Genomic DNA, 19,229 nt, shown 5'->3' with positions numbered 1-19,229 from the left:
GAGAGAGAGAGAGAGAGAGAGAGAGAGAGAGAGGATGTGCAGAGTTAGTGATGAATAGTTGATGAAGCGCTGGCGGGCAGAGCAGTGGGGAAAAGCTATTCTCCCCGTCTCTCCCTCTCTCCCGCTACACCCCTCCACCCCCCCCCTCCTCCTCCCACCGACAGGCCTCGTAGTTGTGTGCAGCCCATGCCCCCCCCCCCCCAATGCCCCCTCCTCCTTTCCTCTATCTATCTACCTCTTTCCCTACCCCCACTTCCAACCCCCTCGCCTGTCTCTCTCCTCCTCACCTCCCTTTCTTTCCGTCACCTCTTCCTCGCTTACCCTCTCCATCCCCCTCTCTCACCTCTCCTCCGCTTTCACATCCATCCCCCTCTTTCACACACACACACACACACACACACACACACACACACACACACACACACACACACACACACACACACACACACACACTTGAAACTGCAGGATTCCAAACCTGCAGAAGAGACAGTATTCTCCAGATAAGGGGATTGAAGCATTGATTCCATATGTCCTCTGTGAAGGGGTAAAGCCTATTGAACAGAGACAGCTCCTGTATGACCTCACAGGCCTTCCACACCAGCAAGGCTCCGGGCCGGTTCCACTTCCCGAACCAAATTTTTAACCGGTTCCGGATCCCGAACCTAATTTTGAACCGGCCGGCGCGTTCAGACCGAAAATAACTCGGTTCGGAACATGAAAAGTTGGTTTGCAGCTGGAACCAATAAATAGTGGTTCTCATCGGGAACCAAAAACTAGAACCGTGACGTCGTCAGCGGGTGTGTCATATTCTAGGCTGTGAAGACTAGCAAGAAGGAAGGAGACAAAATGCAATCTAATCTAAATCTAATCATTAGTGATGTTTTCTTTAATTTTTTTATCATTCTCTCTCTAACTTCCTCACATGCTTAGCAAACACACACGCACATGCTCGTGCACACGCGCGAACGTGAACCTCGTAATCCATTTCTATTCTAGTAACAGAGCAGCTGGCTAGTAAGAGAACGCGTTTAGAAAGTGTCTTTTGTTCTTTTTTCATAGAAAATTGTGTTTATTTCAGATACTGTAGTAGAGGAAGATATTATCCTCATTTCCAGTGAAGTAGCCTCCATCTTGTTGTGACATTTCTGTTTATCCCGCCCCTTCGTCACCCAACGTTGATGACGTTAATGGTTCTGCTTAAACCGGTATGAACGCGGGCTGGTTCGGCCAGAGAGCACCAAGGTTCTGAGACTCCAGAACGGGAACTGGAGCGTTGCCGGTGTGGATGCCCTGTGAGAGCGTCTGGTCTGTGTGTAACACACCTCTCTGGCCTGGTGTAGTCTGGTCCTCTGTGTGTAACACACCTGTCTGGCCTGGTGTAGTCTGGTCCTCTGTGTGTAACACACCTGTCTGGCCTGGTGTAGTCTGGTCCTCTGTGTGTAACACACCTGTTTGGTCTGGTCTGACCTGGTCTCTGTGTAACACACCTGTCTGACCTGGTCTGGTCCAGGTGTGTAACAAGCTGAAGGGGACAGCTAGGTGAAGAGGTAGAGGGACAGCTAGGTGAAGAGGTAGAGGGACAGCTAGGTGAAGAGGTAGAGGGGACAGCTAGGTGAAGAGGTAGAGGGGACAGCTAGGTGAAGAGGTAGAGGGGACAGCTAGGTGAAGAGGTAGAGGGACAGCTAGGTGAAGAGGTAGAGGGACAGCTAGGTGAAGAGGTAGAGGGACAGCTAGGTGAAGAGGTAGAGGGGACAGCTAGGTGAAGAGGTAGAGGGGACAGCTAGGTGAAGAGGTAGAGGGACAGCTAGGTGAAGAGGTAGAGGGACAGCTAGGTGAAGAGGTAGAGGGGACAGCTAGGTGAAGAGGTAGAGGGACAGCTAGGTGAAGAGGTAGAGGGGACAGCTAGGTGAAGAGGTAGAGGGGACAGCTAGGTGAAGAGGTAGAGGGGACAGCTAGGTGAAGAGGTAGAGGGGACAGCTAGGTGAAGAGGTAGAGGGACAGCTAGGTGAAGAGGTAGAGGTGAATGGGGGACTATGAGGCAGCTGCTTTAGTCACAGATGGGCCATACTCTCACTCTGTTGGGTATCACACACACACACACACACACACACACACACACACACACACACACACACACAGGAGTGTGATTATAATTGCTGTGTGACACAATAAAGGTCACTTCTCACCTAGGGTGTCAGCAGGTTTCCTCTAAGAGCTAATCATAGGTCACTATGTTCTCAACAGCCAATAGGACTGTTTGCATGTATAACATATGGAAACACTACCACTGACTACTACAATACTACCACTGACTACTACAATACTACCACTTACTACAACACTACCACTTACTACAATACAATACTACCACTTACTATAATACAATACTACCACTGACTACAATACAATACTACCACTTACTACAACACAATACTACTACTTACTATAATACAATACTACCACTGACTACAATACAATACTACCACTTACTACAACACAATACTACTACTTACTACAATACAATACTACCACTTACTACAACACAATACTACTACTTACTACAATACAATACTACCACTTACTACAACACAATACTACTACTTACTACAATACAATACTACCACTTACTACAATACAATACTACCACTTACTACAATACACTACCACTTACTACAATACAATACTACCACTTACTACAACACTACCACTTACTACAACACTACCACTTACTACAATACTACCACTTACTACAATACTACCACTTACTACAATACTACCACTTACTACAATACTACCACTTACTACAACACTACCACTTACTACAACACTACCACTTACTACAACACTACCACTTACTACAATACAACACTACCACTTACTACAATACAATACTACCACTTACTACAATACAATACTACCACTTACTACAACACTACCACTTACTACAACACTACCACTTACTACAACACTACCACTTACTACAATACAACACTACCACTTACTACAATACAATACTACCACTTACTACAATACAATACTACCACTTACTACAACACTACCACTTACTACAACACTACTACTTACTACAACACTACCACTTACTACAATACAATACTACCACTTACTACAACACTACCACTTACTACAATACAATACTACCACCTACTACAACACTACCACTTACTACAACACTACCACTTACTACAAAACAATACTACCACTTGCTACAATACTACCACTTACTACAACACTACCACTTACTACAATACAATACTACCACTTACTACAATACTACCACTTACTACAACACTACCACTTACTACAATACTACCACTTACTACAATACAATACTACCACGTACTACAATACAGACCTCAGCCTGTGTATATGTAATGACAGGAGAGAAGGAATGTAGGCATAGGGCTGTACACACACACACACACACACACACACGCACACACACACACACACACAAACACACAAACACACAAACACACAAACACAGTATAGTAGTGTGGTGAAGAACCTCAACCTTCTGTTATCCAGTGCATAATTTATACAAGCCCCAGATCTCTCTGCTGAAGACAGCATGCTGAGGCACTTGCAGCAGAGCGGCAACAGTTCACTGGTGTGTGTGTGTGTGTGTGTGTGTGTATGTGTGTGTGTGTGTGTGTGTGTGTGTCTGCGTGAGTGTGTGTGTGTGTGTGTGTGCATGTTTGTGTGCCTGTGTGTATGTGTGTGTGTGTGTGTGTGTGTGTGTTTGTGTGCCTGTGTGTGTGCTTGCATGAGGCAGTGGCCGAGGTCTAACACTGCTCTAGAGAGACAGCAACAAGGAGAGTAAGACAGGGTGAGAGAGAAAGAGAAAGAGACAGAGACAAATAAAAAGAGAGCGATAGAGAGACAGAGACAAATGGAGGTAGTGACAGAGATACAGAAGACAGAGATAGAGAGAGAGAGAGACGGGTATAGAGAGAGCGAAAATGGGAAGGAGAAAATAGAAAGAATGTGGCTAAAAGACAAACAGGCTAGTCTGGATAGTAGCATGGTAAGCCATGACAACATCTCTCATGTGTCCTTTACGTTCTACTTCTGCGTATGCTGACACGGTCGTGGTGAGTGGTGATTCAGTGAAGGGTCCATGGCCCTGTGTGTGCATCATCACTCCTGATGATTCGTGTATGCAGTGGCTTGCCAGCTTCAGAGATGAGTCAAGAGAGCGCCGCCTTCGCCAATGATGATGCCATCTGTACAGGAGACAGTCCACATCCCCTCTGAGAGGCTGGGTTCACATTCAGGCTGTCCATGAATTGGACTGACTTATACAGTGCCTTGTTCCAAAGCACTTTACAGTGGCCTCTCGTTCACCCATTCGCACACCAATGGCGGCAAGCTACCATGCAAGGCGCCGGCCCGCTCATTGGTTCAGTGTGTTGCCCCAAGGACTCCTCGACATGTGGCCAGCTGGGGTTCGAACTGCCGATCTGCCGACCTTACGATTATTAGACGCCGGCTCTACCTCCTGAGCCACAGCCACCCGCCCCCCCTTACCATTTAGCAGGTTACCATTTAATCCAAAGCGATTTACAATTAGAAATTACAGGGACATTCTCCCTGGAGTAATTGAGGTAACTTAGCTAACTCAAGGGCACACTAGCGGTAGTGTTTCAGGTGGGATTCGAACTCATGGCCTTCCGACCACGACCTTCCGATCATCAGTCCAACTCACTATCCCCCTAGACCCCCACTGCCCCCTAAGGTCACACACAGGGTGAGAACTCAACTAAAGCCTGGATCAGACGGGGCTGCTGGTTACAGGCTGATTGGTTCATTGGTGACTTTGTCCCACAAGCAAATGCGAAAGGTGAAGTGACGTTCACCACTGGACAGCTCCTGTAGAAAGGGGTGTTTCAGCTCCTGTAGAAAGGGGTGTTTCCCCCCCCCCCCCGGACAGTGACCAGGGGCTATACCAATAGTCATTAGCTGGCTTTCCGCTGCGTGTGCCAGATGCTTTTCCACCGTCACTTCCAGGCTCTGGCGATGCTTACTCCGGGTTTATTGGTGCTTAAAACGGGTCCTTACGAGGCCAAACGGGGCTACTGGGCGAGGTTTAGAGTGAAGGCAGGATATTCTTATCAACCAAGTGCTTTAGTTGGCTAGCGAAGCTGGCGGGTGGCAAGCTTAATGCAGGTTAGCTCGCTGTAACTACGCACTCAAATTGATTTGAATAGCACTCTCGACAAATAAAAGCACCGTAAACTGCTTAAGTTACCAGAACCTGTTGGGAAACCGAGGGATTTTAAATACCTCCTAGTGGTGTCTCTGAGTTCGCCACCTTATGAACTGCAGAATGTAAACAAACTTCTCGACTACGGGATGGGACTAGAAAGCCCAGATGTGGAAATTGAAATGGGCTTGAATCGCCACACATCGACCACTAGCTGGCTGCTAGTAAGCCTTGGCACGCACTGACACCACTGTCCAAAAGCGTCTACTGTGGTGTTCTACACAGTCCTGAGGCCGCTATCTGTCTGTCTGTCTGTCTGTCTGTCTCTCTGTCTGTCTGTGTGTGTGTTTGTCTGTCTGTCTCTCTGTCTGTCTGTCTGTCTGTCTCTCTCTGTCTGTCTGTCTGTCTGTCTCTCTGTTTTTCTGTTTCTCTGTCTGTCTGTCTGTCTCTCTGTCTGTCTGTGTGTGTGTTTGTCTGTCTGTCTCTCGGTCTCTCTCTGTCTGTCTGTCTGTCTCTCTGTTTTTCTGTTTCTCTGTTTCTCTGTCTGTCTGTCTGTCTGTCTCTCTGTCTGTCTGTCTGTCTGTCTCTCTGTTTCTCTGTCTGTCTGTCTGTCTCTCTGTCTGTCCGTCTGTCTGTCTCTCTGTCTGTCTGTCTGTCTGTCTCTCTGTCTGTCTGTCTGTCTCTCTGTCTGTCTGTCTGTCTGTCTGTCTGTCTCTCTGTCTGTCTGTCTCTCTGTCTGTCTCTCTGTCTGTCTGTCTCTCTGTCTGTCTCTCTGTCTGTCTGTCTCTCTGTCTGCCTGTCTGTCTGTCTCTCTGTCTCTCTCTCTGTCTGTCTGTCTGTCTGTCTCTCTGTCTGTCTCTCTGTCTGTCTGTCTCTCTGTCTGCCTGTCTCTCTGTCTCTCTGTCTCTCTCTCTGTCTCTCTGTCTGTCTGTCTGTCTGTCACTTCCCTCCTGCTGTGGCTGTGGTAAGGCAGGACAGCTGCTGTTTACAGCGACACACATTGATCACCTGTGTGGCTCAGTTGGCAGAGCACGGCGCCAAGGTTGTGGGTTGATTCCCACTGGGACCATGTATATATAAACATGTATGAATTGTACTGTAAGATGATTTGAATATACATGCAGTATGTGGTTTAACATGATAAACATATACAACATGATTAGCTACCTACAGACACATCCATACTTTCCCTTGTGACCCACTCAGCCTTTCAGATTCACAGTGGACTGCTGACAATGTAACACAAGGGTCAGACAGGCATCAGGCTGTTCTTACTGTCTGATCATAGTAGATGATGAACAGGTCTGTTACCCCCACCACAATTACAACCAGGAGTTGTTTCCTGACCATGTGTCATAACCAGGAACTACTGTACTCATGGGGAAGGAACCAACACATTCATACACTCTGAGACTCTGAGACCATCTGACTCCACACAGACAATATTCAGCATATAACAACAATAACAGCACATATTCAACAGACAATCAATGCACACTGGACTTTCCGACATCAATCAAGCTAAGAAACCCTGGTTCAAGCTTCATTACAACAGGGGTGACCAGTTTGACTGACTATGGTAACAGTAGGGGTGCCAATGGTAACCTGACTAAAGGCTCTCTCCGTTGTGTGATTCCAAACATGTTCTATAGATGGCATCATGCTATACTTCCTTTCCTCCACACACCACACACCCAAGTAAAACAAGTGACGCTAAGTGAGTCTATTCTTGGCCTATTCTTCTTAACGGCATGATACTCCTGATCATGCTTTAACTGCTATCTAGAATGGAGGACCACCATGAGACAAATCCACCGCCACCACTGCCCATTCAGGGCCGACTGGTTATCTGCCTACTTCCCATCACATGGTACAGTCACTATGCTATTTGAGAGAGTCTCATCGGAAAGAATACTGATGGGTATTTTTGGAGAATACCATATTTATGCCCTATTCTCTGGCTGACAGTCACACACACACACACACACACACACACACACACACACACACACACACACACAAACGAGGACTATCCTAACCTGCTTACACTGAAGCTTTATACTGCATCCATGTTCTGTCTTTTGACACCACTTAACCAACATGAATATTTCAATATCTTAACGATCATGCACACGTGTAGGCCTATATGTATCAATATTCTTATCAATTAACCACCATACCTGACAAACCAATTTGATATTCATTTCAGAATATTCTACATGTGTAGAGTGTCTCACACTTACCTATAGGCTACCGTACAACCGTCTTTAGCCGCACACATACACATGCATGTATACTCTTATTTCCAATGGGGAAAAAACATCATCTTGTGACCGGGGCATGGGGGATTGAACCCTGTCGATCATTCATAACCGATAAGCACTCACAGGGAGACTACATCACCAAGGCATTAGCGTGCGGCCCTAAAGCTAGGCAATAAAAGCCTAAACTTACCGCAGTCCTCGCACAACACGCTCTCCACATCCTTCTTTAGGTCCGTCCCGCTGGCGTCCAGCGGAGCAAACGATGCTTTGAATACTAAAGGCTCTGCCGTCGGGTCCATGAAAAAGATGTATCTGTGGTCCTTCTCCACGTTAGTGCACGGGGCCTCGGAACCAAAGTCTCCGACGGTCACGAGCTGCTCCCGCTCGAGCCCGCCGCTGTTCACGGGCCACACGTCCAGCACTTTGACATTCACACTGTACGTTTCCCGGGAAACGTTTTCCGGCGACGAGCGCACCTCGCCCTCGATGACCACGGCGGATCTGTACGCCTGGTCCTGGAGGGAATTGAGACTCGGGGCGTAACAGGCGAAGGAGACCCCGATGACCAGCATGGAGAAATGCACCGGATCAAGCCTCATGCCGTCGGCCGTGGCTCCGCGGTCGATGGGCGCGTTGCTGCAGTGCTGGGGCGGCTGAGGGGCGCGGATGACGGAGCGGGGTTGAAGTGGGAGACTGCGAATAGGCTCTGATAGCAGGGCAGAGCGGCAGACCTTGCGTAAGTGTCCATGCCATCTGTGTCTGCCGCTTTCCCCATACGGTTTCAGATGGGGACACACCAGTCTAGAAACCGGAAACAGCCCGGTTCTGCATGGTTAAAATTGTGGTTGCTGCATTCTCCTTCAACCTTTTTTTTTTCTTCCTGAAACGCAAAACAAGACTCGTAAATTACCCTCTACTCGAATCCAGAGGTTCTGCATGAAGACTCTATAGTCGATCCTCTCTCTCTCCAACAAATGTCATCGCATGGGTGGGCGCATTGCCTTTCTATAGCCTAAGGAAAACGGTTTTTTAGATTCCGCGCACAGAAAAGCATTAATACGCACACATCATCACACAAGGTCGGTCTTTGATCCACCTTCAGAGATGTAACTCGGATTTCTTTCTTCGGAAACGCAGACGACTGAGATAGCGGTTATCCGGTTATCCCGGTTAGGCGATGCAACAGCGCGCTCCCTTTAGCCGCGTCCCCTGCACCCCTGCACCCCTCAAACGCGAGCGACTTACGTGAGCAAACATCACCTGCCCGGCCACTGGCGTCGGCTACCTGCGCAAACACACTAATGACCGGAGCCGCGCGTCCAATACCCACCAGACCCACTGACCAAACCGCCGGGAGCCAGAACCGCATGTGGCTTATATACGGTCAAGGTTTGGTTTAAGAAAGATTTCGGTCCACCAAACACACACGCACACACTCACTCACACACACACACACACACACACACACACACACACACACACACACACACACACACGCACACACACACACACACACACACGCACACGCACACACTCTCTCACACACACACACACACACACACACACACACACACACACACACACGCACACACACACACACACACACACACACACACACACACACACACACACACACACACACACACACACACACACACACACACAAGAGAACTGAATCACAAGGCTATTCACACGAAATGAAGTAGGAACACTGCGGTTAGTGTGATGACTAACGCTGCTGCGAAAATCTCTCAAAGGATTCATATAGCAACCTGTGAGTTTTGGGACCTTAATGTAATCTCCTGAAACACAGCGCTGAACTGTGAGTTAACGAATAAAACGTTGTCAAAGTTATGCCTAACCTTATATAAAGCCAGCGGCATATTTATGAAGAGTTCGGAGATTTCTGCAACTAGATAGCCTAACGTGTGTGTGTGCGTGCGGGGGGAACCAAAGAACTGAGCGTGTGGGAACATGTGAGGATATCGATTATAATATTCGAAATAATATAGGTACATGTGCCAAAATACTCCTTAGCTACAGGGTAGCTATGGCTGCATTAATAATAAAAAATAAAAAAAATCACTGAGTACCCCACCAATGACGAGAGCTTGCTACGATGGCCACACAATTTCCTCTCCTCCCTCCACCAGTCCCCTCCCTCCCTCATTCCCTTCGTCCATCCATCAATCAGTTCATTCATACAAATTCTCTCATTCGGCCGCTCAGTGGCAACAACCCGCCGCCCTTGCTCAGAGGTCAGAGGACGTCCGCTGTCCATGGTGCTGAAACGTCGTCAGCAAGATGTCGATGTCATTTTACAGTGGGGAGGATCTAGCGTGGTGCCGATATCTTTCACCTCTTCAAACTCATAATCCTCCCGTTCCCAGTGTTCTGTGTATACACAAATACAGAAGAAATTCAGACAGACCGATTCTATGACGCTCTCCCCAAAACTCCTTCCACAACATGCTTCTTCATTCCTTCATCCCTTCATCCTATCCAGCTTTCAATGAGATACAGAGGTCAGTTTCTTTAACAGCCTCCCATATTGGTCTTAAGAACTGTACTAGCATTTAACAATAACAGTAATGCAACATTAAGAAATGTCTCCTGGAGCAACCGTCTTAATATTCATCTTCGATTGTCATTCAATTACAATTTTCTTTTTATTGAGACTAATTTCTATCACACAATCTACTTATAGAATAGCCACATAATTATAATTAATATATAAATTAATAAGGAGGCTTCTCGGCAAGCCCCACAGGGTTTAATTTAGTCTTTCATTTGTTATTGTGTGTGTGTGTGTGTGTGTGTGTGTGTGTGTGTGTGTGTGCGTGTACTTCTTGATATCTAATTTTAACCAATCAAATCATCAATCATGGGTTTGTCAAATAACCCTGTGTCTGATTAGAAAGTGATGCTAATGTGCATCGATACAGCCTAGGTGACATGTAACTTCATCTGTCTGGTGCTATAGGCTTTGCTGAAGGGGTTTTATTCTTATAAAGTCATGTGAATAGTTGGATACAAAACATCATGTCTGTATTCATAGCAGTGTTGACAGTGAACAATGAACACTGAAAGGAAGTGCAATATCATGGAAATTAGAGATATATGTTACGGTACATGTGGGAATACGGTACATGTGGGAAAACTAGGGTTAGGGTTAGGTGCTAGGGTGACTTGGTACATGCTGGCATGTCTAACCCTAACCGTAATCCGAACCCTAACCCTACCCCTACCCCTAACCCTAACCCTAACACCGTAGCACCTAACCCACATAACCTCGTTTTCCCACATGTACCGCATTCCCACATGTACCGTAACTTATACACTTTGACTTTCCTTCAGGGGACAACATATTTTATTTAGTTGCAATGTAAATCAGAATTCTGTGCAGCATTGCACAGCCGACGCGCAATCTTGACTGTCCTGAGCACACCCGTCTGCAGAACTACAGTAAGGCCTATTTTTTTTCCTCCTTTCCCTATAATACGTAGCTCTCGCGATAACGGCGGAGTGGTTGACGAGCAGTCGAGGTTGCAGCAGGCAGAGGGAGACGGTGGAAGGTAAGCAGGGAGGCAGCATCATGGCGGACAGAGACAGTGGCAGTGACCACGGAGGGCTGACCACAGGCCCCGGCTCCGGCTCGCTGCCTCCGGGCGCGATGGGGGCCGCGTCTCGGCTGCAGCACGACACCGAGGAGCTCGCTTCCAAGCGGGTCGACATCCAGAACAAGCGCTTTTATCTAGACGTGAAGCAGAATGCTAAAGGCCGCTTCCTAAAGATAGCCGAGGTCGGAGCTGGGGGAAATAAGAGCCGCCTCACTCTCTCCATGTCAGTGGCGGTGGAGTTCCGCGACTATCTCGGGGATTTCATCGAACATTACGCCCAGCTGGGCCCGAGCAATCCGGACATGGTGCAGGACGAGCCCCGGCGGGCGCTCAAGAGCGAGTTTCTGGTGCGAGAGAATCGAAAGTATTACATGGATCTGAAGGAGAACCAGAGGGGGCGGTTCCTGAGGATCCGTCAGACCGTTAATCGGGGGCCCGGGTTGGGGAGCGCACAAGGCCAGACCATCGCGCTCCCGGCGCAGGGGCTCATCGAGTTCCGCGACGCTTTGGCCAAACTCATCGACGACTACGGAGTGGACGAAGACCCCGCGGAGCTACCCGAGGGCACCTCCTTGACTGTTGACAACAAGCGCTTTTTCTTCGACGTGGGCTCCAATAAGTACGGGGTGTTCATGCGGGTCAGCGAGGTTAAACCCACGTACCGCAACTCCATCACGGTTCCGTGTAAAGTGTGGTCCAAGTTCGGCAACACCTTCTGTAAATATGCGGATGAGATGAGGAAGATCCAGGAGCGGAGTAGAGAGAAGCGGGCGTCCGAGCTGCTACCGGAGGGCCAACAACACGGCGACGAGGGGGAGGATGATTGACGGATTAACCGGCTTGAGCAAAAAAATAAAATAAAAAAAATAACAACAGACTTTATAATCAGACTTTTACTGTACAATAGAAACGAGAGATATTCCAAGGGATTCACCCCACCACAAACAACCTTCACAGACTGCCGTCTCGTTGCTCATTTTACTGGATGTCATCCACTTACCAACCATTTTAACAGTAAGCCGCTGCTATCAATAACTGTTTGAACTGTAAAATATGAACTGTTTTCATACTTGATTTAAATGACAATGAACAGAGTGTTTATCTCTTATCAAACTTAGGCTACAGATTTTGCACACGTTAAAGCTATTTCGAAAAGGTTTTCAAAGTGCAAATACAAAATCAGAGGTAGGCCCTATAGCCTGCACGACACGGAAGGTCTTCATGTAAAATCAACATTTGACATCAGCACAAAGAGAATATAAGAACATTACGAAACCAAAATCTGAAATCAGATGTAGTTTATTAATAAGGTACGCAGAGAAAAAAATAAAACGAAAGCGCTTTCCATTCAAGTGTAGGCTATGTACTGTAGAACGCATTGCACAGGTTAAAACACCTGTAATGCATATCCTTTTTAAAGGCATTTGAGGAATGAGTGGTGTTTAATTTTTATCGAAAATGTAGTAATGAAAGCGTTTCTGTCATGCCATACATTATGGATAGTTATAATTGTGGAAAGATGACAACACGCCGTGTAGTCTTAATACTTTTTAATGCTTCAATAAACGGGATAAATTAATCTCTACTATTGAATATCAACCCTCTTGCACCATGTCCATTCAAACTTGGACCGATGGTTAGATAAAAAAAAAGTGCTAACTTAGATATACTAATTATGATTTTGTGAATCAGCTGTATTTAAGACCTTATAAGATGCCCACGTTTTCTGTGGGTGAGTTTTTTTTCGGGGGCGGGCGGGGGTGGGGGGTGGGGGGGGGATGCTAAAGGACGTATTCACCGGTGGGAGCGCGAGGAACGCGTGAAACGACGCAGCGCGTGGCTGCAAGTTGAGCCGCGAGGCGCATCCTCTCTCTGACGTCAGAACAACCTGGTGCCTTATACACTCCACTCGTTTACGTGCTCCACATGGTCGATGACCTCGACCGCTGTATGTTTTAATTTGTGAGTGCTGTATGGCCAGGCCACCATTGGTGGTTCGTTGTTGGACACCAACACCAAACAAAAGCCAAATCTGAGAGGCCTCTCGAGTTGGTCTGTCTCCCTCCCTCAACAGGCGAGTGGATGACGGCTCCCTCTGCAGCAGTAGCAGCACTTATGTGAGCATGGATAGTCATCTGCACCATGTAAAATAAGACAGGTTGGACATGGAGGTATAGTCAGTTGAGACAGATGCCCTATAAGAGCCCCTGCGTGACGTTTCCTGGATGTAGGCCAAAGGCCAAGGAAGTATCTTTCTATGGTGCTACAGTCCCTAATCCTGGGGCTTGCCCGTCTAATTTGTCACTTTGCATTCTTTGATTTTCTCAAAAGTTACTCCACGCTTGTCTGAGCAGTCCCCTTCACGGGTCGACGGCAAGGACATTTTCATTCTAGTAGTGTGCAATATTGTACGTGCCAATCGTGGCATTGTATGTGTATAGACGAAAAATACAAATATATATATATGTGATCGATAGCATGAGGTTGAATTCTGCATTATTACTGAAATGTGAAGTCTTTCTCTGCACTTTGAGTGAAAAGATGTCAAAACTTGTGAGATTTCCTGTCACGTTTCCCATTAGGCCCACTGTGTTTTCAGTGAGTGTATAGGTTAGTTGTGGGGTTCTCTGTCTCCCCCTACGGAATCACCACAGTGACATACGTACTTCCCTCTCTACCAATCAGATAGCTTATCTCTCCCTCTTTAAGTCAGTGTCTAAAGGCACAAGTCCCTCTCTCTGGAGGGTACCATACTGTATCATTCATTTGAGTCGATGTATTTCGAGTCAGCTTGCCAGCTAGGCCAATTATTCAGTCAGAAGGAAGAGACTATAATTCTACTTTCTGCTTCCTGTGACACAATGACAGAGGAGGTTTGTTTGGGAAGATGAAGCGTATATCCTCTGCCTGGGGAAAGACTGGGTGGTTCTGTCTCTCAGTACCCGGTCCTTCCCTCGCTCCGGTCCAGTCCAGTCCCCCCCCGTCAACCTCCACCTCAATCATAAACATTGACATTGAGGGTTTATTCTAAGCGTTGGTTAACAATCAATCAGCTAGGTTAACTATCCGCCTTATTTAGAGAACCGCAGGCTGGCTCAGCTCAGCGTCAGCTTAACGCACTACAAAGTAACAGACCTGGCCCTACTGCCACACGGCTGGTCGGCACGTTGAAGCTAAAGACAATACTTGCATACAGTCTGCAGCTCTGCCAGTTCTGTGGATTGGGTGAGCGTTAAGCTAAAGACCCTCAAGAGTGTTAGCCAGAGGCCTCAAGAAGCCTGTTCCTCCAGTACTGTAGGGCCCTGCTAACCTAGCCTACCACCAGGCTACCATTTAGCATCTATGGCTCATGTTGATTTCCCTCTCCTGTTTTGGGGATTAATATATCCCCTAACACTGCCTCAGTACAGTATTTCATAAGATCCTTTACACAAAGCAAAAGTCTACAATTTAACTGCGACATTGTGCCCCATTAAGCACATCAGAGGTCAGAATACAATTCAAATCTGCGTCTCTGTTGTGAAATAGCAAAGCTGTTTCTGCCCACGGTGGGTTTGATTGAATTTAGGCCTTTTTAGATGTGAGACATGAAGACTGGAAATACAATACAAATTTTTCACTCTCTCACGGCCAAATCCAAGAGAGCCCCATACAGTTCACGTTTTACATTTGTATGCCTCGCTCTGTGAAACGCACACATTTCTTTAATGTATAAAAAAAAAAAGGAAAAAAAAGTTGTTTTTCTTTTTTTGTCACTTGACAAGGTGCTTTGGAGTCGGTTCTGGTTGGGAGTGGAGTGGTTCTGTGCGGTAGGACGCTGCCTGTTAGATACACACAGAGTTGGGTCAGAACTAGTGCCACCGCTCAGTGCGGATCACCTTGCCATGTTGTGTCCACATTGCACAGTAATCAACAGGACTCAAAATGGTGGCCAGTTGTTTCTGTCTCATAATAATAATAAATAAATAAAAAATCGGCAGTGGTTGAACTGTGCGGCATGGTTAGTTCAGTGTATGTGGGTGATGGTTTTTGAATTTCTAACCTATTAGAGGTGCTTCTTCTACTTGGTTCTGTCCTTTAACAGTGGGAATGTGTGTTTGACGACAGTGAGCTGAACAGCTGCATGGCCATGATAACCCCCCCCTCCCATCCCTGGGGGTGCTATCTCTCCCTCTCTGACCCACTCCCATCCCTGGGGGTGATATCTCTCCCTCTCTGACCCCCTCCCATCCCTGGGGGTGCTATCTCTCCCTTTCTGACCCCCTCCCATCCCTGGGGGTGCTATCTCTCCCTCTCTGATTCCACAGCAGATTTACTTACCTTCCGTTCTCCTAAGGTGTTAGAGACCCAGTCGTCTGTTTCTGCAGTGAAACCAGTCGGATTTCAGTGTTCCATTGTTGCAACATTTTCACAAGGCCCTTCAGATTCAGACCATCAGTCCTAGTATGAGCAAGGCCAGCCACCATCTCTAGTGAGGCCTTCTGCCGTGGCTCACCACCATCACCATAGCTCAACACCCGTGTTCTGTTTGCACCTATCAACGGGGAGTCCTTCATATGCCGTATGCAGACATAGGCCACCGTTACCCACGGAGACGAGGGACGAGACAGTGGGGATTGGATCTAGAGTCAGATGGGGAGTGGTCAATGCACAATGAACATATCCCATGTCACGTATGATCTAACCCTCTTAATCATCCCTATGAGATATCTTGTATCTTTCAGAAATATTTTATCTGTGGTGTGTGTGTGTGGGTGTGTGTGTGTGCGTGTGCGTGTGTGTGTGTATATATGGTTTGTTATATATGATGCTCCTCCTTTCAGAAAAAATATAACATAAATAGGAAAAACATATTGCTGTTTTTTTCCTTTGTATTTTATACTTACAGAAAGCATTGAATAAAATGGATAAATACTTGCACTTTAGATATATTAAGGAAAAAAAATCTGCATATTATTTTTGATAGGGATCTCACATTCAAAGAGTATACATTTACTTTCCAGGCTTTGTGACTATCGCTGGACAGATGTATCGAGCTCTTCTAATTACTGAAGTATATTTTGTCTGTGTTTCAGAAGGTTTACTAAAGTAAATTGCATGATAAAGTAGTGCTACACCAATATTGTTATTTTTTAGTTGGTAAAAATGTCTGAAAACTGTGATAACACTTCTCCTGTACCATATTTAACTCCTCCCACATTCTAGAGTATTTCTTACTGAATTATGGCCTTTCCTGACAAAATGACGATGGTGCTTAATTTGGCTTTGAAAACTGTTCATCCTACATTTGACATCATCATAACTTGCATTTTACTGTACTTCATTACTTTCTGTTTATGTACTTTCACTACCTTATTAAATTTCCGTTGATGGCAAAAAGAGAAAAGTGTGCTGTTTTGTACATTGTTTTTTTATTGTTGGAAAGCCAGGGGGGGTATTTCATGAAGGTTGCTAACTATATCAGCGATTAATTGAAAAAGCCCGGTTAGACTTAATGTCGACTGTGACTAAGACTCAAGCCGTTTCATTAACACAATTTAGCCGTGTCTCGTCAACGCTGACTCTGGCCAAGTCTTGCTTTGGGGCGAACATGGAGTATTAAGCAGCCCAGAACATACGATTGTCGAAAAGAAGATACTATGACTGGAAAATGAGGCTGCAGAGCTGTGTCCATTGCAGCACTGGAACAAGCTGCCTGCTGATGGAGCTTTATGGAGATGAAAGATAAGAAGTCATCTCCAAAAAGGGCAATACCGCCTCAATGAACAAGGCAAGGTAGGTGGTGGCTTGGCAAGAAATTGCTGACAGATTAAATGCATATGTTTTTAATAAATATGCAATTTTTAAATAAATTAGCATTCACTACTGTGGCTGTATTAACAGCAGGAAAGATAATGTCAGATTGTTAGGATGGTAGAGTGGTTGTGATTAGGTTACAGTGTCCCTTTAAGGCGTGGGTTCGAATCCCGCTTCTGACATACACTTTTTACTGCATTTCGTTGTCTGGTACTTGTACTCTGCAATAACAATAAAGTTGAATCTAATCAAAAAATGTATGTTCTGATTTACGAGAACTGACATAACTACAATGGTGTTTGAAGCCTTTCTGACTAGTAGTAATGATGTTCTTCCAACATTGTAACTGTACAACATTGAAATAGATTACTGATGGATAGATGATTCCCTTACTTAGACAAATGTGTTTGCTGTAACTCGATTTGAATGAAGGCTTCTGTTAAATGCCAAAAATTACTCAGCAACGATTTCTTTAATCCACATTCAAGGAACGGAACTCTCACTGAAATTAGCGAGATTGATCAAAATAAGACTGGATTTTCCTTTAGCGACGTTCATGCAATACACCCCAGGTCGTTACTAATTGCAATAAAAAGTTGTTCCTCATGTTCTTGTATCTTCACAGCGTCAGGGGTGGCCGACATGGACAATTATTATTACGATCCTCAATCGATATCCATGGGGAACACCGGTACAAAACATTACAGCAACTTTAACAAGTCAGTGGTTGGAAGATGGATCATTTTGATGCGTTGGTGCAATGGGAACACTGACACCAACAAACAGTATTATGCTTGCATAGGCGAAGGTCCTGAGAGAAACGGTACTGATTTACTTTCACGGTGGTGGACATTTACGGAATAACGCCAGCTCATTGGACAGCGATAGAGACGGCGCAGAGATTGGGTGCGTTCGTAAATAAAGAAGCCATTATCAATGTGCGCTACAAAACCGTCTGGCCCTGTCCAAGGCCCTGTCCAATGTGGCCTATTGCATTTATTTCGCCGGCAGCGAATACGTTCAGCGCCTTGGATAGCATGCATCTCTCGTACGCGACCTTCCCGCATTATCAACCTCTTATAAATGTGGTCCGCTAACAAAATATTAGAAATGGGATACTAGCTAGGCCAAATTACCACAATGGACGCTTGGTATAAAATCTTGGCAACGTTAGTCATCTAATCTACAGGTCTGCATTTCTCTCATCAAAACAATTAGTTGACAATTAGTTCTCCACGGCTGACTCATATTTACATATTTAGCTCAGCTTAGATGATAATATTGTCCAGTAGCCTAGTGATAATTGAAAACACCACCAGCAATGTCTGTATAAAAGCTGTCTTTATGAAGCACTGACTAATAACCAGTAAATATGCCCTTTACACTGTATGTCATCCTGTCAAAACAGTATCAATTCAAAACAGAAACAAAACAGAATCTCCAGGTTCGATTTTTGACAACAAAGTGCCTAATTTCTTTTGTTTAAATAAAGAAGAAAAAAAAAACAAGAGCAAACTGAATGATTTCCTTTAGACATGACCAAATCAAATTCATCTCACAATCCTATATTACAACACGTGCCTACCCTAAAACATCGGGATAACAATGGTCAAGCACTCAAACAACCAGAGTGACAGGGGGAGTCATCAAGAGTACGAAAGCCGTTACTAATAATATATAAAATGGCAGTTCTGATTCCAAATTCCAGTTCCAGTCAATAGGAGGATCTGGGATCCTGTTGCATCACTGTGTGATTATAAAAACACAGCCTCCGTGTGTCTGTGTCCAGAAGACTGTACCGCTTTCATGCCGAGAAAAGGAAAGGTCGCTATCCCCTCTCCAGTTGAATCAGGAATGGGGAGGATGACTGAGGTCTTGCGGAGGACAGCAGTACCATTGCCTGCCCCCGCTCCCCCGCCCCCGTCCCCACCCTAAACAAACTGTCCAAGGGGGACCCATGTTATCTCCTCCTCAAAAGAAGAGCAATTTCAACCGACGACTCCTAGACCATTTTAGTGTCTTCTTCTCTTCAGTCCTGTACCACTACTTACTGAGTGCTTACTGAGCTTCTGCAGTCCTGCTGCTTTAGTAATCTGATGATGATGATGATGATGACAGTGAGATGAGCCCAGGCCCAACACACACACAGAGAGAGAGAGAGAGAGAGATATGACATCATCTGTTACATCACCAAAGCATCCCCACAGAATTGCTTCAACCTGACATCCATTACCTTGTATTACACGTTACCTACCGATACTCCACAGCCGCACTGTCCTGGTGAAAACCACGTCCCCTTACAGACAGGAAGTCGCGCACGCACAC

At 46.0% G+C, this 19,229-nt stretch overlaps 2 protein-coding genes across 2 annotated transcripts in view; one reads left to right on the top strand and one right to left on the bottom strand.

Moving 5' to 3' along the window:
- nrg2b (neuregulin 2b) overlaps positions 1 to 8,113 on the bottom strand; it is a gene marked incomplete at its 3' end in the record, with an annotated part of 32,931 nt that extends 24,818 nt beyond the window's left edge. Inside the window, exon 1 of the mRNA XM_080525495.1 lies at positions 7,679 to 8,113. Within this exon, the coding sequence (XP_080381621.1) occupies positions 7,679 to 8,087 (409 nt within the window). The 5' untranslated portion in view covers positions 8,088 to 8,113. The remainder of the gene's footprint in view (positions 1 to 7,678) is intronic.
- Positions 8,114 to 11,053: 2,940 nt separating this feature from the next.
- Positions 11,054 to 12,469, top strand: purab (purine-rich element binding protein Ab). The gene has a single exon (XM_080525496.1). The coding sequence runs from the start codon at positions 11,084 to 11,086 to the stop codon at positions 11,933 to 11,935; it is 852 nt and encodes a 283-aa protein (XP_080381622.1). The 5' UTR covers positions 11,054 to 11,083; the 3' UTR covers positions 11,936 to 12,469.
- Positions 12,470 to 19,229: the final 6,760 nt, after the last annotated feature.

Source organism: Nansenia antarctica (genome assembly GCF_963989245.1).
Source record: "Nansenia antarctica genome assembly, chromosome: 3".
Lineage (NCBI taxonomy): Eukaryota > Metazoa > Chordata > Actinopteri > Argentiniformes > Microstomatidae > Nansenia > Nansenia antarctica.
Note: the sequence above shows the minus strand (reverse complement) of the source record. Positions and strands in the feature narration are given on the sequence as shown.

What these genes read in the sequence shown, in the direction of transcription:
- purab (XM_080525496.1), top strand. Translation starts at nt 11,084, where the DNA reads ATGGCGGACAGAGACAGTGGCAGTGACCACGGAGGGCTGACCACAGGC.